Source organism: Saccopteryx bilineata, chromosome 9 (genome assembly GCF_036850765.1).
Source record: "Saccopteryx bilineata isolate mSacBil1 chromosome 9, mSacBil1_pri_phased_curated, whole genome shotgun sequence".
NCBI lineage: Eukaryota > Metazoa > Chordata > Mammalia > Chiroptera > Emballonuridae > Saccopteryx > Saccopteryx bilineata.
Genome location: NC_089498.1, coordinates 75146665 through 75174176, shown reverse-complemented (window position 1 = coordinate 75174176; position 27512 = coordinate 75146665). Strand labels below are relative to the sequence as shown.

At 38.1% G+C, this 27512-nt stretch overlaps 1 protein-coding gene and 1 non-coding gene across 4 annotated transcripts in view; both read right to left on the bottom strand.

The window, feature by feature from the left end:
- The window catches only part of MCU (mitochondrial calcium uniporter), a 259606-nt gene that overhangs the window by 85228 nt on the left and 146866 nt on the right, over positions 1 to 27512 (bottom strand). The window contains exon 1 of one of the 3 annotated variants that reach the window (XM_066243196.1): positions 19906 to 19935. The exons of the other annotated variants lie outside the window; for them this stretch is intronic. Within the exon in view, the coding sequence (XP_066099293.1) occupies positions 19906 to 19920 (15 nt within the window). The 5' untranslated portion in view covers positions 19921 to 19935. Of the gene's footprint in view, positions 1 to 19905; positions 19936 to 27512 lie in introns of those variants that run through there. 3 annotated transcript variants of the gene reach the window in all.
- Positions 15306 to 15381, bottom strand: TRNAA-CGC (transfer RNA alanine (anticodon CGC)). The gene has a single exon. It is a non-coding gene; the product is annotated as a tRNA-Ala (tRNA).

Here is a 27512-nt window from a genome sequence, read left to right as displayed (position 1 = left end):
ATGTAGGTGGAGAATATAAGACTGTACATTGTACTCTTTCTGTTGGCTTAAAATTATTTCCAAATAAAAGTTGAAAGAGAAAAAGAACCTAAATCTTGCCAAGTAGATAGATAGATAGATATAAATGTATCTACTGACCTTAAAATGCCCTGTTCTATTCTTCTCTCTCTCTCTTTTTTTTAAGTGAGAGGAGAGGAGATAGACTCCCACATGCGCCTAGACTGAGATCCACCTGACAACTGCCATCTAGGGCAGATGCTAGAATCAATCCAGCTATTCTCAGCACCTGAGGCCAATGCTTGGACCATCTGAGCTATCCTCAGTGCCTGGAGCCAACGCTCAAACCAATTGAGCCACTGGCTGTGAGAGGGGAAGAGAGAGAGAAGTGGGAGAGTGAGGGGAAGAGAAGTAGATGGTTGATTCTCATATGTGCCCTGACTGGGGATTGAACCCGGGACGTCCACAGGCTGGGCTGATACTCTATCCACTGAGCCAACTGACCAGAGCTTCTCCCTCTTTTAAAGTAAAATATAATAGACTTTTCTATAACCTTAAAATGCAAAGGAAAAACTAGGATAGCAGAAGAAAAGTCATTACACAGGAGATTTTATTATACACTCCCATGTTGCTTCTTTATTTTGCCTTTTAGTTACAGGCTTTTTTCTTGGCTAAGGATAAAACAAAAGGGGGAAAAGAAGTGGCAGTAAGAGTCATATCACATCTTCCTTATTTTAATGAAATAAACAATTTCAAACCCAAATTGATCCTTGTGTGATTTTCAGTTTTGCTGTAGCTTCAGCTAATAATGAAAAAGAATGTAGTTACCACTCACAAATATAAATAACTACAGGCCATTTTTATTCCCCTGCAGTGAGAGGGACACAACAGCTGCTATAAAAATCACTTTCCAACCTCCCATGTGTTGTGTAAGTGTAAGAATAGACTTATACCATAGGAAGTCCAAACCGTAAAAAGAGAAAGTAATAGCAAAGTAGTTGGTTTTGCTTCAGAATTCCCTTTCCACTTATTTTAAGTCACTTTACCCAATTAAAAACAAAATGAATGTGCTGTCTACAGTTCTAACATAACTGTCCTGCTTAACTGTAAATCTCAATCCAGAACACAAGTAATAGAAGCGTGTACTAGCTGACTGATAATGTTCCTTCAGACTTTACCCAACAGGAGTATCATAAGAACAGCAAATCCACCTTCAACTAACGATTTAAACATTCATAGGTCTTATTTATCTTTAATACTCAAGCCTCATACAAATGTATAGATTTAATATCCTTCCCTCCTTTATCCACCTTTAGCAAAGGGAATTTACTTTAATTTGCTTGATTTTTAATAATATCCTTACAAAGCTGTTCCGGGGTGTAATGCACTTCAGATAATGAGCACACTACTTAAAATTAATATAAAATAATAATAGTTATTAAAGGTCTTAGTGCAGTACAAAGGCCATGATCAAATAAGACAGTTAACATAATTTTATATACAGGGGTGAGCAAAAGTAGGTTTACACAAAACACAGAATTTATTCCTGTATTATTATTTATTACTGTATATTTATTTGTATTAAAACCGTAAACCTACTTTTGCCCACCCTGCATAATTCATTCTGCCTGACTCCAGCTGATTCCTCCAGCTGTTGTGGGATCACATGGGGACCAACCTCTTAGCAAACTATTCTAGTCACAACTTGACACAGTCGAAGAGACTGGCAGATCCTTATCAACCTATCTATCTATAGAGATCCACATTACCACTATCACTACAATCTCTTTGTTTGTAAGTATGCACAGGGTCCAATTTTTAAAATTGTTTTATTTATCTTTGGTCTGTTCTACAAAGAATTTGGGGTAACTACAACATACACATATCAAAATATGATGGTAATTTTTTAAAATTCTGATACTGAGGCCTGACCTGTGGTGGCGCAGTGGATAAAGCGTTGACCTGGAAACGCTGAGGTCGCCGGTTCAAAACCCTGGGCTTGCCTGGTCAAGGCACACATTGGAGTTGATGCTTCCTGTTCCTCCCTCCCGCTTCTCTCTCTCTCTCTCTCTCTCTCACTCTCTCTCCTCTCTAAAAAAAAAATTAAAAAAAAATTCTGATACTAAAATTTAAAAAGCAGGACAAAGAAAAGTAAAAATACAAGAAGACTGGGAGAAAAGAGTATGTGAGCATCAAAACCTTCACAACTACCGTACTAAGTTTCATATTTGGCTCTGAGCCTCTGTAGTAGCCAGAACGATGCCCCCCCACTACCCCCCCAAAAGATGTCCATGTTCTAATCTCTAGATTTTGTGGGTATGTTACATGGCAAAGGGAAACTAAGGTTGCAAGTGGAATGAAGGTTTCTAATAAACTGAGTTTAAGAGAGGGAAAGTACCCTGGATTATACGAATAGGATCAATGTCATCACAGAGGCCTTCACACAGTGGAGGAAGATGTGGTTATGGAAAGCCAGAGAGATGGCTATGTCGGAAAGATGGGAAAGACTCTCCTTGGTGTCGCTAGAGGAAGGTGGCCAAGGCAAGTGGGCAGCCTCTAGAAGCTGAAAAAGGCAAGGGAAAGATTTTTCCCTGGACCCTCCAGAAAGGGACACAACCTTACTAATATCTTGGTTTTAGCCCAGTGAGACCTGCATTGGACTTCTAGCTGAGTAACTATAAAATGACAAATATATGTTGTTTTAAGCCACAACATTTTTGGTTAACTTGTTATAACAACAACCAAAAACTATTATACCTTTCTATCCCCCAAGACAAAAAGACAACACAATCAGTGACAATTCTCATTGATAGAATGAAGCATAATAATTTCTTAAGAATGGCAAAATGTTTTCTAGCACAAAATTCTCAAAGAAATTTCTGATGCAGCATTTGATACAGGAGGTTCTGAGTAATAACAGTGGGTACGGGGTTCCCAATAATCTACTGGTTATTAGATTACATAATTAATGTAATAAAGTTCATTTAGAATCAAAACTATTAATAGACCTATTAATAGTTTTTCACATAGATGACTCTCAAGATTTAAAAAAGTAAATTGTAGCCTGACCTGTAGTGACATAATGGAGAAAGCATTCACCCGGAACACTGAGGTTGCCGGTTTGAAGCCCCAAGGTTACTGGTTCATCACCACGGGGGTCGCTGACTTGAGGGCCAGGCGGATGAATCATCCATATCAGTGGTCCCCAACCACTGGGCCGCGGACCGGTACTGGTCCATGGGTCATTTGGTACCGGTCCACAGAGAAAGAATAAATAACTTACATTATTTCCGCTTTATTTATATTTAAGTCTGAATAATGTTTTATTTTTAAAAAATGACCAGATTCCCTGTTACATCCATCTAAGACTCACTTTTTTTTTTATAATAATTTTATTTTTTTAATGGGGTGACATCAATAAATCAGGACACATATATTCAAAGATAACAAGTCCAGGTTATCTTGTCGTTCAATTATGTTGCATACCCATCACCCAAAGTCAGATTGTCCTCTGTCACCTTCTATCTAGTTTTCTTTGTGCCCCTCCCCCTCCCCCTTTCCCTCTCCCATTCCCCCCTCCCCCCTGTAACCACCACACTCTTATCAATGTCTCTTAGTTTCACTTTTATGTCCCACCTACGTATGGAATAATGCAGTTACTGGTTTTTTCTGATTTACTTATCTCGCTTCGTATCATGTTATCAAGATCCCACCATTTTGCTGTAAATGTTCCGATGTCATCATTTCTTATGGCTGAGTAGTATTCCATAGTGTATATGTGCCACATCTTCTTTATCCAGTCATCTATTGACGGGCTTTTTGGTTGTTTCCATGTCCTGGCCACTGTGAACAATACTGCAATAAACATGGGGCTGCATGTGTCTTTACGTATCAATGTTTCTGAGGTTTTGGGGTATATGCCCAGTAGAGGGATTGCTGGGTCATAAGGTAGTTCTATTTTCAGTTTTTTGAGGAACCACCATACTTTCTTCCATAATGGTTGTACTACTTTACATTCCCACCAACAGTGTATGAGGGTTCCTTTTTCTCCACAGCCTCTCCAACATTTGCTATTACCTGTCTTGCTAATAATAGCTACTCGAACAGGTGTGAGGTGGTATCTCATTGCCGTTTTGATTTGCATTTCTCTAATAGCTAAAGAAGCTGAGCATCTTTTCATATATCTGTTGGCCATTTGTATTTCTTCCTGGGAGAAGTGTCTGTTCATATCCTCTTCCCATTTTTTTATTGGAGTGTTTGTTTGTTTGTTGTTGAGTTTTATGAGTTCTTTGTATATTTTGGATATTAGGCCCTTATCTGAGCTGTTGTTTGAAAATATCATTTCCCATTTAGTTGGCTTTCTGTTTATTTTATCAGTTTCTCTTGCTGAGCAAAAACTTCTTAGTAAGACTCACTCTTGACGCTTGTCTCTGTCACGTGATACATTTATCTGTCCCACCCTAAAGGCCGGTCCGTGAAAATATTTTCTGATATTAAACCGGTCCGTGGCCCAAAAATGGTTGGGGACCACTGATCCATATGATCCCAAAGCTCACCAACCTAAGCCCAAAGGTCACTGGCATGAAAAGCCCAAGGTCACTGGCTTAATTAAGCAAGGGGACACTGATTTAGCCCCAGTTACAGCACATACAGAAAGCTATGTGGGAAGTTTTTAATTATAAGTTCAACTTCCTTTCTAGTTAGGAGACTAATCAGATTTTGTATTTCTTCTAGTATGGATTTCATTGTTTCTTGGGTGGGGTCATCCTTAAAAAAATACCAACAGGACCACTGAGATATAATTCACATATCATATAATTCACCAATTTAAAACACACAATTCACAATTCAATGATTTTAAGTATGTATACAGTGATACAACCATCATTATAATCATTTTTTAATTTTATTTATTCATTTTTAGAGAGGAGAGAGGGAGAGAGAGAGACAGAGAGGGAGAGAGAGGAGAGAGAGACAGAGAGAGAGAAAGGGGGAGGAGCTGGAAGCATCAACTCCCATATGTGCCTTGACCAGGCAAGCCCAGGGTTTCAAACTGGCGACCTCAGCATTTCCAGGTCGACGCTTTATTCACTGTGCCACCACAGGTCAGGCTATAATCAGATTTTGAACATTTTTATTAACCCAAAAACTTCATACCCAGTCATTTTCTATTCCTCTCTATCCCCAACCCCTGACAACTACAAATCTAATTTTTGTCTCTATAGATTTGCCTATTCCAGATATTTTATATAAATAAAATCATATAATATGTGGTATTTTATGACTAGCTTCTTTCACTTAGTATAATGTTTTCAAGGCTTATCTATGTTTTAGCATGTATCAGTACTCCATTCCTCCTCATTGCTAAATAACATTCCATTGTATAGATATATAACATTTTGTTATCTCTTCATCAGTAAATAGTCATTTGGGTTGTTTTCACTTTTTATTTCTTTTCTTTCTTTTTTTTTTTTTTTTGTATACCCATCACCCAAAGTCAAATTGTCTTCCGTCACCTTCTATTTGGTTTTCTTTGTGCCCCTCCCCTCTTCTACCCCCTCCTCTCTTTCCCTCCCCCTGGTAACCACCACACTCTTGTCCATGTCCATGAGTCTCATTTTTATGTCCCACCTATGTATGGAATCATACAGCTCTTAGTTTTTTCACTCAGTATAATGTTATCAAGTCCATCCATGTTGTTGTAAATGATCCGATGTCATCATTTCTTATGATTAATATTCCATAGTGTATATGTACCACATCTTCTTTATCCAATCATCTATTGAAGGGCTTTTTGGTTGTTTCCATGTCTTGGCCACTGTGAACAGTGCTGCAATGAACATGGGGCTGCATGTGTCTTTACATACCAATATTTTTGAGTTTGGGGGGTATATACCCAGTAAAGGGATTGCTGGGTCATAAGGTAGTTCTATTTTTAAATTTTCGAGGAACCACCATAATTTCATCCATAATGGTTGTACTACTTTTCATTCCCACCAACTGTGTATGAGGGTTTCTTTTTCTCCACAGCCTCTCCAACACTTGTTATTACCTGTCTTGTTGATAATAGCTAATCTAACAGGTGTGAGGTGGTATCTCATTGTAGTTTTGATTTGCATTTCTCTAGTAGCTAATGAAGATGAGCATCTTTTCATATATCTGTTGGCCATTTGTATTTTTTCCTGGGAGAAGTGTCTGTTCATGTCCTCTTCCCACTTTTTATCGGATTATTTGCTTGTTTGTTGTTGAGTTTTATGAGTTCTTTGTATATTTTGAATAGTAGGCCCTTATCTGAGCTGTTGTTTGAAAATATCATCTCCCATTTAGTTGGCTGTCTGCTTGTTTTGTTGTCAGTTTCTCTTGCTGTGCAAAAAGCTTCTTAGTCTGATGTAGTCCCATTCATTTATCTTTGCCTTCACTTCTCTTGCCTTTGGAGTCAAATTCATAATAATGTGCTCTTTATGGCCAAGGTCCATGAGTTTAGTACCTATGTTTTCTTCTATGTAATTTATTGTTCCAGGTCTTATATTTAGGTCTTTGATCCATTTTGAATTAATTTTAGTACAAGGGGACAAACTGTAATCAAATTTCATTCTTTTGCATGTGGCTTTCCAGTTTTCCCAGCACCATTTATTGAAGAGGATTTCTTTTCTCCATTGTGTGTTGTTGGCCCCGTTATCAAAGATTATTTCACCATATATATGTGGTTTTATTTCTGGGCTCATTATTCTGTTCCATTGGTCTGAGTGTTTATTTTTCTGCTAATACCATGCTGTTGTTTTGTTTTTGTTTTTTTTACCATGCTGATTTGATTATTGTGGCTCTATAAATATAATTTGAAGTCAGGTATTGTAATGTCCTTTTTCTTTTGTTCTTTTTCCTTAGGATCACTTTGGCTATTCAGGGTTTTTTATAGTTCAATATACACCTCGTTTTTTGTTCCATTTCTTTAAAAAATGCCATTGGAATTTTGATGGGAATTGCATTAAATTTGTATATATTGCTTTGAGTAATATGGTCATTTTGACTATATTTATTCTTCCTATCCAAGAACAAAGAATATTTTTCCATTTCATTGTATCTTTTTTGATTTCCCTTAACAATGCTTTGTAGTTTTCATTATATAGGTCCTTTACATTCTTTGTTATGTTTATTCCTAGGAATTTTATTTTTTTTGTTGCAATATGAAGGGGATCATTTTTTTGAGTTTGTTTTTTATGTTTCATTATTGGCATATTGGAAGGCAATAGACTTCTGTATATTACTTTTGTATCCTGTGACCTTACTATATTGGTTTATTGTTTCTAATAGTCTTTTTGTGGAGTCTTTGGGGTTTTCGATGTATAGGATCATATCATCTGCAGAAAGTGAAACCTTTACTTCTTCTTTCCCAATATGAATGCCTTTTATTTCCTTCTCTTGTCTGATTGCTCTGACTAGAACTTCCAGTACTACATTGTATAAGAGTGGAGAGAGTGGACAACCTTGTCTTATTCATGACTTTAGAGGAAAAATCCTCAGTTTTATGCCATTTAATATGATGTTAGCTGATGGTTTGTCATAAATGGCCTTTATTATGTTGAGATATTTTCCTTCTATACCCATTTTTTTTAGTTTAAACATAAAATTGTGTTGTATTTTATCAAATGCCTTTTCTGCATCTATTAATAGGATCATATGGTTTTGTTCCTTGTTTTGTTGATATGGTGTATTACATTAACTGTTTTACGTATGTTGAACCATTCTTGAGATTCTGGGATGACTCCCACTTGATCATGCTGCATTATTTATTTATTTATTTATTTTTTTTAGAGAGAGAGTCAGAGAGAGGGATAGATAGGGACAGAGAGACAGGAAGGGAGAGAGATGAGAAGCATCAATCATCAGTTTTTCATTGTGACACCTTAGTTGTTCATTGATTGCTTTCTCATATGTGTCTTGACCATGGGCCTTCAGCAGACAGAGTAACCCCTTGCTCGAGCCAGCGACCTTGGGTCCAAGCTGGTGAGCTTTTGCTCAAACCAGATGAGCCTGTGTTCAAGCCCGTGACCTCGGGGTCTCGAACCTGGGTCTTTCGCATCCCAGCCTGATGCTCTATCCACTGCGCCACCACCTGGTCAGGCACATTATTTTTTTAATATATTGTTGTATTCGATTTGCTAGTATTTTGTTTAGTATTTTAGCATCTGTATTCATTACAGATACGTTGGTCTGTAGTTTTCTTTCCTTGTGTTGTCCTTGCCAGGTTTCGGTATGAGGGTTATGTTGGCCTCATAAAATGTGTTTGGAAGTGTTGCTTCTTCTTCAATTTTTTGGAAGACATTGAGTAGAACAGGAACCAAGTCTTCTTTGAATGTTTGATAGAATTCACTAGTATAGTTGTCTGGTCCTGGACTTTTATTTTTTGGGATGTTTTCACTTTTTGTCTGTTATGAATAATGCTAATATGAATACTAGTGTTCAAGTTTTTGTGTGGACATGTTTTCACTTACCTAGGAGTAGAACTGTGAGATCATATGGGAACTCTGTATCTGACATTTTGGGAAATAGCCTGTTTTTATAAGGTGGTTAAACTATTTTAGTCTTACCAGCAGTGTAGAAGGGTTCCAATTCCTCTACATCTTCACCGGCACTTATCTTTTTTATTAGAACCATCTGAGTAGGTGTGAAGTGATATTTCATTGAGGCTTTTATTTTCATTTCTATGATGAACTAATGATGTTGAACATTTCTTCATGTGCTTATTAGCCATTTATATATTTTATTTGAAGAAATGTCCATTCAGATCCTTTTTTAAACCCTTTTTTCTGTATTTTTCTGAAGTTGGAAATGGGGAGACAGTCAGACAGACTCCCACATGTGCCCGACCGGGATCCACCCGGCACGCCCACCAGGGGGTGACGCTCTGCCCATCTGGGGCGTTGCTCTGTTGCATCCAGAGCCATTCTAGCACGTGAGGCAGAGGCCACAGAACCATCCTCAGCGCCCGGGTTAACTTTGCTCCAATGGAGCCTTGGCTGCAAGAGGGGAAGAGAGAGACAGAGAGGAAGGAGAGGGGTGGGGTGGAGAAGCAGATGGGCACTTCTCCTGTGTGCCCTGGCTGGGAATCAAACCTGGGACTCCTGCACACCAGGCCGATGCTCTAACACTTTTTTAACCCATTTTTAAGTTGGTTTATGGGTTATTTGTGTTTATATTATTGAGTTTAGTATTGGTTTTGGCAAGTTATGTTATTCTAGGAATTTGTCCATTTCATGTGAATTTTTTAATTTATTGGCATTAATTAAAGGTATTGCCCAGAAAACCCTCTTTTTTAATAACTGTAGGACCTGTAGTGATATTTTGTTGTTGTTCCTGATATTGGGAAATTTTGTCTACTTCTCTTCTTAGTCTCTTGTAGTTCTGTTGATGTACTTTTCAAATATTGGAAGACTACCCAATGAAAATGTTATGTTTTCCAGCTTAATTCCACCATGATTAGAAAGCATACTCAATATGATTTCAATCTTAAGACTGTCTTATGACCTCCCTTATGGTCAATTTTGGAAAATGTTCCAAGTGCATTTGAAAATAGCCAAGTACTCCATAGTTGTTGGATGTGGTATTACATATTACCAGGGGCCTTTAATACCAACTAAGTTAAAGGTGATATATTTTGGTGATAATAAATGACATTAACTTTGTTTCCTGCTTGACAGAGAGCTATTCTATCCCTGCAAAATCAAAACTTTCAAGAAACTGTTGTAAGGAACTCTCCAATAGAATATGCTGCTTCCCTGATCACTATGAAATTAAAGTCAAGCAGAAAAGCAGTATGTCTGCTTCCTTCTGAGATCAATTTCACATTAAGAACCCAGGCATACATATTAATCTTATTAAGACTATAAGAAAAATTTGGCCTGAGTTGTTTTTATTCTCTGGAGTTACAGAGCCTAATTGGTTTTGAGCCAGTTTTCTAGAAAAAAATACACGTTCTTCAAAAAGCTTGTACATACAATTCAAAACATTTAAACACCAAATGAATTTTAAAATTAGCTGACTATTCACTACAATTTACATGATGAACTTCACAAAGAAAATATCAATTCTGTATTTCACACAGGCTTTGGGGACCAAATGCTCTGGTTTATAAAGATGTTTGAAACTCTTATAATACTTTGCTTTTACTTTTCATTGTAGATCTTTGTTCCCTTTCTAGTCTGTTTCCTGCAATATAGGAAACCATTACTTCTCCTAGACACAAGTAAGATCACAAGGAAGTTAGGAAGTTAAAAATGGACAATGCTTTAAAGATAAAGCAAAATTCAACTTTAGTTGGCAGAATGGGCACTGAATCTAAGAATAGAATTTGATGTATAAAGTTCAAGTCCTGGTCTCAATTCTGAATTGTTATAAGGCTTGATTGTGTGAAATCTAGTATCATGTCATCATTTGAAGACAAAACAGAACAAAATGGAAAGGGAGCACACATAGGCTGTAGTAGAAAATAACTACTGGGCTAAACACTGTGAAATTTCATGTTATTGTCCCATTAAAAATACCCAGGTTGGCCCTGACTGGTTGGTTTAGTAGATAGAGCATCAGCTGGGCATGCAGACATTCCAGGTTCAATCCTCGGCCAGGGCACACATGAGAAGTGAGCACCTGCTTCTCTTCCCTTCCCTCTCCCCCTTCTCTCTCTCTTTCCACCTCATAGCCAGTAGCTCGACTGGTTTGAGCATCGGCCCCAGGCTCTGAGGATAGCTTGGTAGGTATGAGCATCAGCCTCAGGTGCTGATGATAATCACTTAAGCATGAAGTGAAAAGTAAAACAAATATCAAAAATATTTATTTCTTTGCAACAGTTTAGCTGAGAAGTTTATGAGTATAACTAGTCTAATAGGAGAATGAGAAAAAGTATTAAGGATCAAATCTAGGCCCTGGCCAGTTGGCTCAGTGGTAGAGCACCAGCCTGGCATCTAGAAGTCCTGGGTTCAATTCCTAGTCAGAGAAAACAGGAGAAGCGACCACTTGCTTCTCTACTCCTCCCCTCCCCCTTCTCTCTCTTATTCTCTCTCTCTCCCCTTCCCACAGCTATGTCTCATTCAAGCAAGTTGGTCTCAGGTGCTGGCGATGACCTCATGGCCTCATCACAGGCACTAAAATAGCTTGGTTGCTGAGCAATGGAGCAACAACCTCAGATGGGCAGAGCATCGCCCCATAGAGGGCTTGCCGGGTGGATCCCAGTCGAGACACACGTGGAGTCTATCTCCCTGCCTCCCTGTCTTTCACTTTAAAAGAAAAAAAAGGCTCAAATCTAACAGTTCTTATTATACATGACAAATAATAGCTTATTTTTTACTGACAAAATTCTCTACAAATGTTAGCAAACAATAGCACAAAGTATATAAATATATATTATACACATGTGCAGCATATCTTTCAACAGATTCTCACTGATGGAAGATGCCCACTCCAAGCACAATCATTACTTCCTGTCCTGTAACAAATCTATGCTACTCAATTTCATAGAATAAATAGCAAACACTTTCCCCTTAGATTTCTCTTCAAGAGGGAAAATATATTTATTTTAGCAGGCAGAAAAAAACATTTTGCCCCAAGTCTACAATACTATCTATGTATGACATGTTTTAATGAACTGAATATATACTGCTAACAAAAATTAGGAGACAGTTCAAAATGAATATTAAGCAATAAAAAAAAGCATTTGATTTTTTTATTAAACAAGAACATCAGAAAAGCAAATGACAAGTCAAAGAAAGTTGTTCAATTATGTAAATGAGATGCAAAACCAACTTCTATTTCATTGGTGAAAATGCACAATACAAAAGGCTGAAAGGGGCCCTGGCCGGTTGGCTCAGTGGTAGAGCGTCGGCCTGGCGTGCAGAAGTCCCGGGTTCAATTCCCGGCCAGGGCACACAGGAGAGGCACCTATCCGCTTCTCCACCCCTCCCCCTCTCCTTCCTCTCTGTCTCTCTCTTCCCCTCCCGCAGCAAGGCTCCATTGGAGCAAAGATGGCGCGGGCGCTGGGGATGGCTCCTTGGCCTCTGCCTCAGGTGCTGGAGTGGCTCTGGTCGCAACAGAGCAACGCCCCGGAGGGGGAGAGCATCACCGCCTGGTGGGCAGAGCGTTGCCCCCTGGTGGGCGTGCCAGGTGGATGCCGGTCGGGCGCATGCGGGAGTCTGACTGTCTCTCCAGGTTTCCAGCTTCAGAAAAATACAAAAAAAAAAAAAAAAAAAAAAAGGCTGAAAGGGTCTGACCTGTGGTGGCGCAGTGGATAAAGCGTCGTCCTGGAAATGCTGAGGTCACCGGTTCGAAACCCTGGGCTTGCCTGGTCAAGGCACATATGGGAGTTGATGCTTCCAGCTCCCCCCTTCTCTCTCTCTGTCTCTCCTCTCTCTCTCTTTCTCTCTCTCTCTCCTCTCTAAAATGAAAAACTTAAAAAAATAAAATAAAATACAAAAGGCTGAAAGGACTAGAGTATCTGCACATCCCCTGACCCCCTAATTTTTGTGAGCAGTGTAGTTAATAGCATTGTATCAATGTTAAATTTCTTGAGTGTAATAGTTATATTATGGTTATGTAGAAGAGTGTTCTTAGGAAGTACATGCTAAGCCTTTTATGGATGAAGTGTCAATGATGTCTCAAAAGGCTCAGTAGAAATAAATTATACACTGGCAAAATGTTAACAATTAGTGAATCTAGATAAAGGTAATTTAGATTTCCATGGTATTATACTTTCAACTTTTCTGTAATTTGAAATTTTTCAAATTAAAAATTAAAAAGGAAAACCATTATTAAAAATCCAAAAATGCTAACTAAGGTTGATGGGCTATCAACTAGGAAACTCCAAGTGCTAAATAATACTTAGAATATTGTAAGCTCTTTGAAAGAAAAAAAGTTTCCTCTCTGACTTCCTCTTATATTTAACTTGGAATTTTATACATAGTATGCTAGTATCTAAACTTACCTATGAATATTTAGCATGTTAGGGTAAAGGAAATAGTGGAAAGTAGAAGTAACAACAATTAATGCAAGGACAAATAACTTGCATCTTAATAACGTGTGTGCATGTTTGTGTTAATTTTTGGAACATGCTGAGAGGAACATGGAAGAATTATGAAGAAAACTAGCCCAATAAGTAGAAATAATAAGTTCAGAGCAACGAAGAGAAATAGAAAAAAAGATTGGCAACAAGTTTGCTGCATAACACTTTTTTTTAGTGAGAGGAGGATAGACAGACAGACTCCCACATATGCCCAGACTGGGATCCATCCACCCAGCAACCCCCATCTGGGGCCGATGCTTGGACCAAAGCACCCAGGGCCAATGCTCAAACCAACTGAGCCTCTGGCTGTGAGAGGGGAAGAGAGTAAGAAGGGGAAGTGGGAGGGGAAGAGATGCAGATGGTCACTTCTCATGTGTGCCCTGACTGGAAATCGAACCTGGGATGTCTATACACCAGCCAGGGCCGCTTCATAACACTTTTTATTAATGAAGTTAAATGCAACTATTTACTTAATGACATTATGCTACCTGTCCTCATCCCATTAATACTTTTTTGCCTAACAGCTTAGAAGATTTATTATAGTGAAGCTCAACAGCTTCACCAGGCTACATCTTAGTTTTAATAGTCCTGTATGAGCTACATACTTAAAAGCATACACCACTGGCTGGAAAGGAATACCTTTCAGTTACTAGGAAGGATGTAGGAAGCCAGAGGAAATTTCTTTTCACTTAAATGACTACTAAAAATTCTACCATATAATCAAATAAATCTCTTCTTATTTTTTGCTCATTCCAACGCATCCCTACATGGCATTGTTAAGAGTATTAAAATTTTCATTGAATTATCTGAAGAAAAAGAACCTGAGAAAATGGAAAATCTTCTAATGAGTGCTGCATGAATGCATACCAGTTCCTAAAAGATCCCGCTAGAGTTAGGGAAAAATTATGAAAAATTCAACTTTAGGAAGCATTTATTGATTCCTTGCTAAGAAAGATGAAGGGACACATTTTTACTTCTTTTAATTCCTTCCTCACCTGATTTGTTAATTTTATTATTTGCATAATATCAAGGTTTATTGGCCCTGGCTGGCTGGCTCAGTGGTAGAGGGTTGGCCTGGTGTGTGGATGTCCCAGGTTTGATTTCCGGTCAAGGCACACAGAAGAAGTGCCCATCTGCTTCTCCACCCTTCTCCTGGTCCCTTCTTTCTCTTGCTCGCTCTCTCTTCCTCTCCTGCAGCCATGGCTCGATTGGTTCCAGTGAGTTAGCCCTGGGTGCTGAGATGGCTCCATGGAGCTCCGACCTCAGGCTACAAATAGTTGGATTGCAGAGTAACCAGCCATGGCCCCAGAAGGGCAAGCGGGAGTCTGTCTCTGTCTTCCCTCCTCTCAACTTAAAAAAATAAAATAAAAAATCAAGGTTTATAAACTTATAATCTGTTCTGAAAGTATAATTTCCACTGAATTATATAAGTTCTGCAATTAACTGAATTTGTTACTATTATTTTTCTGTATTCTTTATTTTGATTCACGTTTTGATTACATGCATTTTATCATTATATAACTTGTTTTAAAAAGTTCTTATGGGTATTATGCTTATGGGTATTAAAAGCTTGTTGAGCTTTTCTACACTAGATGTTTTCCTATAACATCCATGTGCTATATTTATGCTTAAAGAATTTGGTTAAAAAATCCTGGGTAACCTCAGGATATGGTAGACATTCCTTCATTGTTTTCCAACATTGTTTCTTGTTGAGGCTTAAAGAGCCAAAGTAAGTCAATACACTAATACACTACCTAGATGGCCACAGAATTTTTTCTTTATTCTTCATGTTCAGTAATTTGACCAAGCTATGCCTTAATATTATTCATCAATATTAATTACAGACAGGCCACAGCATAGTCATTTTGAGTCAAAGTTTTACCGTATTTTTCACTCCATAAGACACACATTTTTCCCCCCAAAAGTGGACGGGAAAATGCTCATGCGTCTTATGGAGCAAAATTTTGTGTATTTTATTATTATTATTATTATTTTTGTATTTTTCTGAAGCTGGAAACGGGGAGAGACAGTCAGACAGACTCCCGCATGCGCCCGACCGGGATCCACCCGGCACGCCCACCAGGGGCAACGCTCTGCCCTGACCAGAGCCACTCTAGCGCCTGGGGCAGAGGCCAAGGAGCCATCCCCAACACCCGGGGCCATCTTTGCTCCAATGGAGCCTTGGCTGCGGGAGGGGAAGAGAGAGACAGAGAGGAAGGAGGGGGGGGGGGTGGAGAAGCAAATGGGTGCTTCTCCCATGTGCCCTGGCCGGAAATCGAACCCGGGTCCCCAGCACGCGAGGCCGACGCTCTACCGCTGAGCCAACTGGCCAGGGCCTTATTAAATATTTTAACACACCATTTGGTTCAGAATTTTTTTTTTTTCCTCCTTAAAACCCTAGGTGTGTCTTATGGTCAGATGTGTCTTATGGAGTGAAAAATACAGTAATTACTTCAGGAAAATTTTTCTTCCACTATAGTTCTAAATATGTTTTCAGTTTCGTCTGTTGTCTTCATCAACATCAGAGGTGGGCACTTCATCAACATCAGAGGTGGGCAAACTATGGCCTGGCTAAATCCAGCCCACCATCTGTTTTTGAATATAAAGTTTTACTGGAACACAGCCATACACAGTGTCTATGGCTGCTTTGTACTACAAGAGGCAAAGCTGAATGATTGTAACAAAAACAGTACTGACCACAAAGGTATTTATTATCTGGCCTTGTACAGAAGAAGTTTGCTGACCCCATGCCTTTGTTAGATCTCCTTTGTAAAATATATAAGCAGTATATACTTAAAGTTATGTAATTTCCTCAAGCCTCTCAGCTGTGTCTCTGATTACATTTTCTCTGTCTGTTTCTCTTTCTCTCTCTCTCTTGAAAATTCCTAATGTGGTTTTCATTTCTCTAATGCTTTTCTTTTTCTCTTGTACTTCTTTCCTGAGGTTTATACAGTGCTTTTACATCTTCTATTGTACTGTTACCTATTTTTAAAACTTGTATTGGAGAGATTTTAAAAATTTGTTACTGTGTTTTCTGTAACAGATCATGTCTATAATTTCTTTGAGTCTGTGAAAACATCAGAGCTCAATAAAGACTCACTAGTTAGTTTTTAAAAGCAATTATAACATTTTCCTTTAGAAGAATCAGTATATTGCTTTGGATTCCCCTGAGGGGTTCGGCATCCTCCAGCAGATTTCAAAGTAACAGTTTTTTAGCAAGTCATGCTTCATTATTTGCATGTTGGGTTTAGCCTTGTGCGTAGTTTCACTAATGATAGACTTCTTTTCTATTTCCTTGTCTTCTTGATTTTAGTGAATTTTAAATGAGAAGGGAAGAGTAAAAATTTCTTCACTCTGCTACGTTCAAGTGAAGTCTCCTCCTCACACATTGTATTTTAAAATGAACTAATCTTCAAAGCAATAAATTATAGGCTTGATAGGTTTTAATGCATCAAAGAATGAAAGATTAAAAAAAAAAAAAAGAACAACATCAGCAGTGTGAAAGAACTGCTTAGAAGAATCCTGTGCCAGGAACAACATTTGTTTGGAGATCTGTTCGAGCAGCCATGCCAAAACAGTTGTATCACTTGGATTAAAAGTAGCTGAGGAATGCAGTACTATAAAAGGTTTCCACAGCATGTTTACAATTATGTTCAAAATTGGGATTAGTTTTACCTGGCCATCACTGGAGTCCCCTGTCATACTCTTCCATTTGATTTGATGCTCACTTGTTGACATATAGTATGTGTATAGTTGCCGTTCCTTTTCTATCACCTACCATTCTGGTTCAAATAGCTCCTCCTCCAATTTTAGGAGGTTTGATTAAGTTATTTTTAAGGCTTAAATTCTTTGAGTTTAGGTAGAAAAATATCATGCTGTGGGTTATAATACATTGTGCAGTATGAAGATGAATTATGCTTTTAGTATTAGTATAGACTAGAAGGAGAGATGCCAAATAGATTTGTCAGTGATTATGTATTGCTCCAAATTATTTACAATAATCAAGTATTATTTCACAATCTAAAAGAAAAATCACAAAAATATGCTATCCACAGTGCAGATATCAAAAGCTATGGTATTCAAATTAACAGGCCCTCTTATACTTTTTCCTCCAAATTTTGCCTGATTTTTTTTTTTATCACTGTCTATAATTAAAAGTTTGGGTGTCCATAGTCTTCAGAATTGTTTACTCTAAATCTTCCATCATATTGCTAGTGGATGCCTTTGCTCATAAAAAGATCCTCTGTCTCTAAATGTTAATTTACAAGTTGGCTGATCAGCGGCTCTTGCTCACTAAATCATTTGAATTTAGGGTCTACTCGTCTTGCTAAAAGCTATCTCATTTCAGCTTTCTATTTGGAGTCTGCTAGGATTCCTGGTATGGGTCATCCTCAATACAAAAAATCCAGAACGCTGGACTGGGATACAGGACTAACAACTAGACTTTCGTTCCAAGTACTGGCAGCAGTGAGCCCTCATGCTATTTAATGTTTAGCATTGCTCAGAAATGACACTGATGAAAGTGATCCAGGAATCGGATGTGACAGTTAAAGCATGTTTTGAATCTGAAGACATAAAGATGACTAAATTGACAAGCTGCAGGTCTTATGTTTACTCAAGGTCTCAGTGTCCCACTCCACCAATATCCCGTAGGACACTAATAAACAGACAACATAAAACCTAAGTATTTGTAATGAGATGAAAGCTTACTTTCTCTTTATGTTACTTCACAACAATTTGCTTCAAATACAAAAATAAGTTTATGGTATGTATTTTCAGAAAAATAGCCCTTCATTTCAGATGCTATTTTAGAGCATTATCTTCCATAATAAGCACTAAAGATTTCTCTCCAGAGACTATCCCTTTGCCCCTCACATACTGTATTCAATCTCTAAACCTCTTTATATAATCCTGTTCTCTATGATCACTGGATCAGCAGTCCCTTTTCTTCCTTTTGTTCTGTTTCCTGTTCTACCCAGTCACCACCTCACATTGATAATAAAGTATAAGAAGTCTTGAAATCATAAATTAAGTGTTATACTTTCTATATTTTAAAAAAGTACTGTATGTATCTAAAGTGAATAAACAATATTGTTTTCTAAAATATATATGTTTTGGCCTGACCTGTGGTGGTGCAGTGGATAAAGCGTCGACCTGGAAATGCTGAGGTTGCCAGTTCGAAACCCTGGGCTTGCCTGGTCAAGGCACATATGGGAGTTGATGCTTCCGGCTCCTCCCCCCTTCTCTCTCTCTCTCTCTCTCTCTCTCTTTCTCATCTCTCCCTCTCCTCTCTAAAATGAATTAAAAAAAATTTTTTTTTAAAAATAAAATATATATGTTTTGCATAGGAAATTTCTGTCAAGTGTATCGAGTACACAAAGGACAAGGAACATAAGCCTGGCTGAGTGAAATCTATTTTTCTCCTGATAAACAAGGAAAACAGAGGAATGTTTTAGGTTATATATCTGACGAAGGAAAATATATCATTTAGAATACTATAAGACTAAAAAAGCCAGCAGGGTCCTTTAGGTAAAACTCTTCTCCAAAAACATTTATGTTATCTTGAGAAATTATCCTTTTGTTTTCAAAGATAAATCTGGTTAATATGAAATTTTTAAAAAATTGATTTTAAAGAGAGAAAGGGGAGAGAGACAGAAACATCAATCTGTTCCTGTTTGTGCCCTGACGAGGATCGTATCGGCAACCTCTGTTCAACAAGACTATTCTAACCAACTGAGAGCTACCTGGCCAGGGCATAATATAAAATTTATTTTTCAAAAATTTAAAACATTTTCATTATTCAGTGTCTGGATAAAAAGAGAGAAGGAAATCATTAAACAATAAACTCAAAGACAACTTACGCATTTTAATTAACAGTGTGACTTTTCTATCAAACTAAACTTTGAAAGATTCCTTTTTGGAAAGAGATTTGACTTGGGGTGGTGAACACACAGTGTAAAGTACAAATGATGTATTACAAAATTGTACACCTGAAACCTATATGATTTTATTAATAACCAATGTCACCAAAATAACTTCAATTAAAATAAAAGATTCCTTTGCTCTGAAATTTTAATGAATTGGCTGAAAGAAAAGCAAACAAGGATTCAGTGGCTGCTTAGTCCAGACGAGAAAAAGCAATCGTAAGAATAATCTGAATGAATCCCACTGATCTTACATTATAAATCTTATTAAGTGAATTAATAGAGGATCAAGTCGATTTATTACACTGGATCTTTACTACCCAAATAATTACAACAGGTACAAGAAAAAGTTTATCTCATAAAAATGCTGATTCAGTTCAGCAAAAAACATACATAAACACATCAACAAGAATTAAGCAAATGTTATTTTGAAAATAGAAATAATAAAGTAAAAATAATGTTATTTTGGTTCATCAGTGCTACAGTGCAAGTTTACTTCAACATCAATGAACTTCTTCTCAAAACAACTACAGCAAAACCAAAAAGGTCATCTGGTCATAAATCTTATCATCTACTATTTTATAGCCTATCTTTTCTACATTATAAATTATGCAATTTTATTTTAAAAAATCAACAGTAAAAGATCTGAGTTTAAACTGTCATGGTTCAAAGTATGACCCCCAAGGAATAAACTATAGTAGCAAAGTTTACTAAAGAGCTGTAACTAATAGCATGTGCTGAACAGCTTTAAGGTTTCTTACTGGATGTAACCAAAAGAAGTTATTGAGTCTTTTCAATATTCTCTCTTGGCATATCCAGGCCAATCCTCCTTGCTTTACTACCTTACTCTCCCTGCTCAGTTTGAATCTTCCTTTAATGATGTTCTCTAGTGTCTCAGCTTCCTTGACCTCCCAGACCCACTTTGCCAACACTTACTTGTGGTAAATCCATTTCATCAAACTTCTGTCATAGGATGAGGCAAGGGCTATAAAAAAAGGCAATATAATTGTTTTTACTGATACCACGACAAATTCACGTTATCTAACCTTAGCTAGATGACAAGTCTGCTCATTAAATGCTTTCTCACATTTCTAGTAGACTCTCAACTTTTCAGAACTGTTTTCTGCCTTTCAACAGATAGCTTCACCTCCTCTTTTACTGAGATCAAGGTCTTCCAGAATATTCTTCCACAACTACTCTCTTTTCCATCAAAAGTTTCTCTAAATTTTCTTTTTTTCCTCTTCTTTTAGTCTGTACCAGGGGACAAAGCATCCCAACTCCTCTGCAAGTTTAATCCCTTTACTATTTCAGTTAGTTCTTCTTTCTTACATCTTTCACGTCTTCAGCCCAGTGGCTCCTTTCCCCAACCTTAAAAATGTCTACTGCTGGCCCTGGCCGGTTGGCTCAGTGGTAGAACGCCGGCCTGGCGTGCGGAAGTCCCCCTTCGATTCCCGGCCAGGGCACAGAGAAGAAGCGCCCATCTGCTTCTCCACCCCTCCCCCTCTCCTTCCTCTCTGTCTCTCTCTTCCCTTCCCGCAGCCGAGGCTCTATTGGAGCAAAAGATGGCCCGGGCGCTGGGGATGGCTCCTTGGCCTCTGCCCCAGGCGCTAGAGTGGCTCTGGTCGCGACAGAGCGACGCCCGGATGGGCAGAGCATCGCCCCCTGGTGGGCGTGCCGGGTGGATCCTGGTAGGGCGCGTGTGGGAGTCTGACTGCCTCCCCGTTTCCAGCTTCAGAAAAAATACAAAAATAATAATAATAATAATAATAAATGTCTACTGCTGTACTACACACATCTACCTGCCCCTACCTGCCCCACAAAATCTTCCTTCACTGATTCGCCTTTCCACCAAACTAATTTTCACTGTTAAACTTTCCATTGCCTTTGCTTCATTTATCATATTATTAATACCTTTTGAAAACATGATACTGATGACTCCCTCTTCCTTCTTAAAATTCTTTTCTTTAAATTCCATGACACTAAGAATTTCTGAATTTACTTCTTGCCCTCCCATGTCTTTGACTACTTCTGTGTTTTCTTCACTGACTTGCTCTTTCAGCTGTCCCAAAAATACTTCTCAAGGCTTGTTCTTTGCCTTTATCTTTTCACACTTCATTCTGATTGGTGAGCTCAACTTTTTTCTTGGAATTTCAAGTTACTATCTCAGTGAAAATAATCTCCAAACCTTTCTCAAATTAATCTTCAGATTGAAAGTTTTAACTGTTAGATGTCGCTATCAAGTATATCTGTAGGTTAATTTTAACTAAATATGTTCCCAAACCTGTTGCACTCCTTTGTTTCCTAGTTTGACTAATTATAACTCACACCTTCTGGTCAGTCCCTCAGGCTTTAGGCTCATAGCCATCTTACAGAGTCTTCACTCTACTCCCAGCTAACTCCATATCTAATCAAGTCCACCAGCACCCTTTTAACTTCTTTTTAAATTTTTCTACCAACATTAGTTAAGAGCACAGGCCCTGAAGTCACAAATGGATATAAATAGCATGGGCTACACCATTTATTAGTTTTGTGAGTCCGAGCAACTTATTTAACTACCTCAGGCCTTAGTTTCTGCATCTATTAATCCAGATGATGTGAGCTGTCTAAATGATATGTAGAAAAGCCCTGACACTCAAAAGCAGTAAAAAAATTCTATTCTTAACTATTCCTGCCATAGCCTCCAATTTTTTATCCTAATATATCCATCAAAATGTACCAGTCACCCTTCTAAATAAAAGTTGGATGATACATACCATCCTCCCTTCAAAACACTTTCACTGGCTTCTCTTTGCTTAGAGAATAAAGCCAAAACTTGTTATGATTTTCAAGGCTTTGTACAAAATAAACCAATCCTCTTTCTCACATTACTAGTTCCTTCAAAAACATGACTTTAAGATGTGTTATTAAAGTCTTATTTCCTTTATCTTATAGCTGTCTATCCCATGAATATAAGGAATTCACCTAAAAAATTAACAAAATTTTTTGGAAACTCATTCACCAGTCAAAATTACAAAATATTTTCTTAGGAACCTGTAAACCTTTTGAAGTTAGTATTTCAGATGCCCATGACTGTTCCTGCAGCAGACTCATCTAATTTCAGGGCAAATATTTACCTGAATCCTTTCTCATTTGGCTGGTAATGAACTTTGCATCAGAAACCAAAGACAAGAGAATCTGGCTGAGTTTCAGAGATAGCAGGTGGAAGAGAAATTAAGCCAACTGCTGAATGCAGTGACAAAAGAAACCTAACAGCCATTAGTGGTGATAATATATCATTGTAAAACATGACTATTGTTGGAATTCATGTTAACCTTTTACTAAGTATTTCTTACAGCAATCATTTATCTACCATCAAGTAGAATAAAAAGATTGTAAAGCTTCCTGTTTCATGTTGCTCACTGACCAGACTGCATCTAAGTGATTGTTTCTATTTGGAAAAGTAAATAGATGTTTAAGTAAACAGGATCCAAAGAGAAATCAATGAGTCTCTTTTCAATTTTTTTCTTTTTTCTTTTTTTTTTTTTTTGTATTTTTCTGAAGCTAGAAACGGGGAGAGACAGACAGACTCCCGCATGCGCCAGACCAGGATCCACCAGGGGGCGTCGCTCTGTTGCGACCAGAGCCACTCTAGCGCCTGGGGCAGAGGCCAAGGAGCCATCCCCAGCGCCCGGGCCATCTTTGCTCCAATGGAGTCTCGGCTGAGGGAGGGGAAGAGAGAGACAGAGAGGAAGGAGAGGGGGAGGGGTGGAGGAGAGGGGGAGGGGTGGAGAAGCAGATGGGTGCTTCTCCTGTGTGCCCTGGCCGGGAATCGAACCGGGGACTTCTGCACACCAGGCCGACGTTCTACCACTGAGCCAACCGGCCAGGGCCCAATTTTTTTCTATTTCATTAGTTTATCACTTCTAATAATATATAAATACACATTAACAGCATGTGTTATTTTATGAATGATACACAGTCCTCGGTAGAAAAGGGAAAAAAATCCCCAGTGCCCTGTCTTTGGTTAGCCACTCCTTGGGACAGCCAGTACAATATCTCAGTAAAAAATGACCAATATCTATTTTCTTATCAGAGCCTGGGGGGGGGGGGGGAGAGAAGGAGAGAGAAGTTATGTGCATACAGACAGCCCCAGACTTACAGTGTTTTGACTTAAGAAGTTTTGACTTTACAATGATGTGAAAGCAATGACCATTCAGTAGAAAGAGTACTTAGAACTGATCTTTTCCAGAGCTAGCAATATGCTTGCTATAGGATACTCTCATGATGCCAGGCGGTGACAATGAGCCACAGCTCCCAGTCAGCCATGAGATCATGAGGGTAAACAGTCAATCCTCTACAGCAGTGCTTCTCAACCTTTTTACACTTGGGGGCCGGTGAAAATAATAGGAGAATTATTTCGGGGGTGTTAAGGCAGTAATCACCCTGAGCATAAGCGAATTTGACTAAGATCATTGGGCCTGTAATATTCACACAACATGAGGGTGGTTAACTCTTCTGTAGATCCGCAGGAAATTTCTGGCAGACTGGTCTGTGGACCTGTGGTTAAAAAACACTGCTTTACAGTGTACTGTGTTGCCAATGGTTTTTGATTATTGTGTTCTAAGCATGTGTAAGGGTGGCTAGACTAGGCTCTGATGTTTGGCAAGTTGGATATATTAAATGCATTCTTTTTTGTTACGATTTTATTTATTAATTTTAAGGAGACAGAGAGAAAGGCATGAGCGAGGCTTGGGGCGGGGAGGAGCAAGAAGCATCAACTCATAGTTGCTTTTCTTATGTGTCTTCACCGGGCAAACCCTGGATTTGGAACCAGTGACCTCCACATTCCAGGTCAAGGCTTAATCCATTGCACCACCACAGGTCAGGCCATGCATTTTCAATTATCAGGATGTTACCCCACTGTAAGTCAAGGAGCATTTATTTATATGCAGAGGGGAGTAAAATGAGGCAGAAAAATCAAAGTGTTAGATTATTTTAATAACAATTTAGAATTGAGTTATTTCAGAGCTAAAATTTGGGCTTTGATTTTATGATGACTAGCCTCCTTTTCTAATAAAAATAACAAAACGAGAACTCAATGAACTCAAGCAAATTTCAGTAGTCCTCTTGGCTTAGAACACATTAAAAGTTACTGGTTTGAAGAAGAAGCACCTTAGTGATTTTTTTTTTAAGATTTCAGAAGACGTGCATTTGGTCCAATGAGCAGTCATTAAAATATTAACAATAGGTAATATATTCCTCAAGACTCGTGTTTAGGTTTTCCTTCAGTTGACTGCATTGTTAATGAAGAATTATTAAATTACTGTCAAAGAGCCTTTTCTCCTCCCTCCCTAAAGGTGAGTCACTTTATAATGGTATTTATTTATGGCCAAATCCAAGTTTTTAAACTTGTCAGATACCAAAATGATGAAAGTGCTACTTCCGTGTGTGACAAGCAATATAGTGATTATTGTTTCTCAATGACTTTAAATTACCAAAGCGAATGTCACTCTTTAGAGCTGTGTTGTTCAGACTGTATAAGAGCATAACCTAGATAAACTGGAGCAATTCTACAAAACTCACTGGCACATGTGTTTTATACTGTGGTAGTGAAAACAAATTCTATGTTGCTAAGTGACATCATGACAGACCGTACAAACCTTTTGTATAATTCCAAAAAGAAGGGGGAAATGGTAGAACCGAGTCATCACACCACAAACAGTAAAGTGTATGTTGGGCTCAAAAGAATCTGAGCCACAGTCACATTTCAAGCTGGTCATTTAATGTTAGTAAAACATTATCACATAAAATGAAGGGAACTTGAATTTTACTAGTTTTATAATATGATTTTACAGCTATATAGGAGCTACATGCCTCTCTGACCTTATCTGTATCTCTGTCATCCTCACTCCTTAGGTCCCAGCCCAATGCCTTCTTAAAGTTCCTTGAATTGACCTTGCATAGTTTCTTTTCTCTGCCTGAACTATTTCACAGATTTTCATATGATTGGCTTCTCTTGTTATTCAGCTTTCATTAAACATCTCCTAAAAAGGGTCTTCTTTTACATTCATTCTAAAGTAGATCAACAGTCACTATGAACATAAAACTCTTATTTCATTCTTGGTGCTTCTCATTCTGTGCTTATTTCTTATTGATTTGTTTTCTTTCTCTTCTCTTTGGCCTACACAGCACTAGAACACAAGGGCCATGGCTGGTTCAACTATAAGTTTCAGGCACTAATAGCAGTGTATCCAACACATTACAGGCACAATTCATTCAAATAATTACTGTATATTTGAAAAGATCAATGAATTAAAGGCCTCCACATACTAAATGTAAAGCTCTTCATGACCTATGTCTTTGGCTTCATCTCACACCAGGCTTTTCCTCACTCTTCAGTGTACACTGGCTTTTTGTAACTACTTAAATTCTACATTTTTCTTTGTAGGTATAGGGTCTTTCCCTATTCAGTCCCTTTAGGAAAAGAGCCCAATTTATTCCTTCGTTTGGTTAGTGCCTGTTCACTTTTGCAAATCTCATTTAATCACCACCTTTTTGATAACCAGACGAGGCCAAATTCCCTTATTAAATATTCTTAAAGTTCTTCATAGCTCTCTTTTAAACTCTTATGAAATTATAATTTTATATTCAATTGTGAGATCATTTGACTAATTTCAGTTCCTTTATTATATTGTAAACTCCATAAAAGCAGAAACCATGTCACCTTTACAGGGTCTGGCACATAACAGGCTCTCAGTATTTATTATATGTCTAAATAGCTGTGGAATGAAAAAAGAAAATAAAACTTAAGACAATATTCCTTAATTTAAGTAAATATCTTTTTTGCTGTACAGTTCTCATGTAAGCAGGCCTATTCTAGAAATTAGAGTTGCTCTCTGAGTCTTTAAAAAAAACTTGACATATTTAACATTATAAAAGAAAAAGATAAATTTGTTTTGGAATGTTAAAAGTTCCAAATTGATACATTCAAAACAAAATTTCAACATCAAGTTTTTAGACTTGCTCTTTAAAAACATTAAACTAAAAATTGAGGGAATAGTGCCAGTATATCTTGACAAAAAGAGAGCTATGCAATCGCCGTGCCCCCTGATGTGATGCAATAGGAAGCACACAAAATCTCCTGTGAGGTATTCTTGCCGAAACACTGAACTAAAATCTGATCACACCTCTAGATATAATTAACAGTTTGTAGGAATACAGAAAATATGAAAATATGTCAAAAAATGCTACAAGGATTAGCAGGTTCTATAGGGAATTTCTACAGCATAAATAACCTGGTTTGTTCAACAAATAAGTGGCAAGGGAAAAAGTAAAGGAAAAACTCAGTTCTCATTGGCACCTAGTCCAAAGGCAGTTCTCTGTCAGAAATATATTTGATAATTTACGCATAAAATTATACTCCATCGTAACTTTTTCATTGTTGTTGGAAATAGCACAAAATACAATGTGTCTGTAAAGTCATGGTGCACTTTTGACCAGTCACAGAAATGCAACAAAAGACGATAGAAATGTGAAATCTGCACCAAAAAAAGGAAAACTCTCCCAGTTTCATACCTATTCAGCGCAGTTCGATGTGGGCTCACGCACAGATTTTTTAGGGCTCCTTAGGTAGCTTTCCTGTATAGCCTCTACAGACTCGTCACTGACTGATGGCCTACCAGAACGGGGTTTCTCCACCAAACTGCCGGTTTCCTTCAACTGCTTATCCCACCGAGTAATGTTATTCCTATGTGGTGGCGCTTCGTTATAAACACGCCGATATTCACGTTGCACTTTGGTCCTGGATTTGAATTTAGCAAGCCACAGAACACACTGAACTTTCCCATGTAACGTTCACATCTTGACTGGCATGGCCGTGGGCTGCTCCGCTGTATACATGGTGTTACGTCATCATCTGCGCATGCGCACATGCTGCCACATCATCCTACAGAAACTGGGAGGGTTTTTCTTTTATTTGTGCAGATTTTACATTTCTATCATCTTTTGTTGCTTTCCTGTGACCTGTCAAAAGTACACCATGACTTTACGGAAACACTGTAGAATTAGTCATTACTCCTTCTTGTAGTAAAATAATACTATAAATAATGAATGCATCTGTGTGTAAATTTTCTAGTATTTTGCATCAACAATAAAAAATAAATTTCAATCAACCATTCTAGAGAAAAAGCTGAATCAGTTTCCACCCTCTCTAGAATATTATATTAGAAAATTGTTGTTATATGAATAAGTGACCAAATAATATGAAGACCAAAAATATATGGAATTAGAATTTAAAAGTACTATAGAAGTACATCAGTTAATTAATAAAAATGTTTTAGTCCTGCCGGTTGGCCCAGTGGGAGAGCATCGGCCTAGCGTGTGGAGGTCCTGGGTTAGATTTCCAGTCAGGGCACACAGGGGAAGCGCCCATCTGCTTCTCCACACTTACCCCTCAACTTTCTCTGTTTCTCTCTTCCCCTCCCACAGCCAAGGCTCCACTGGAGCAAAGTTGGCCCAGGCGCTAAGGATGGCTCCATGGCCTCCATCTCAGGCGCTAGAATGGC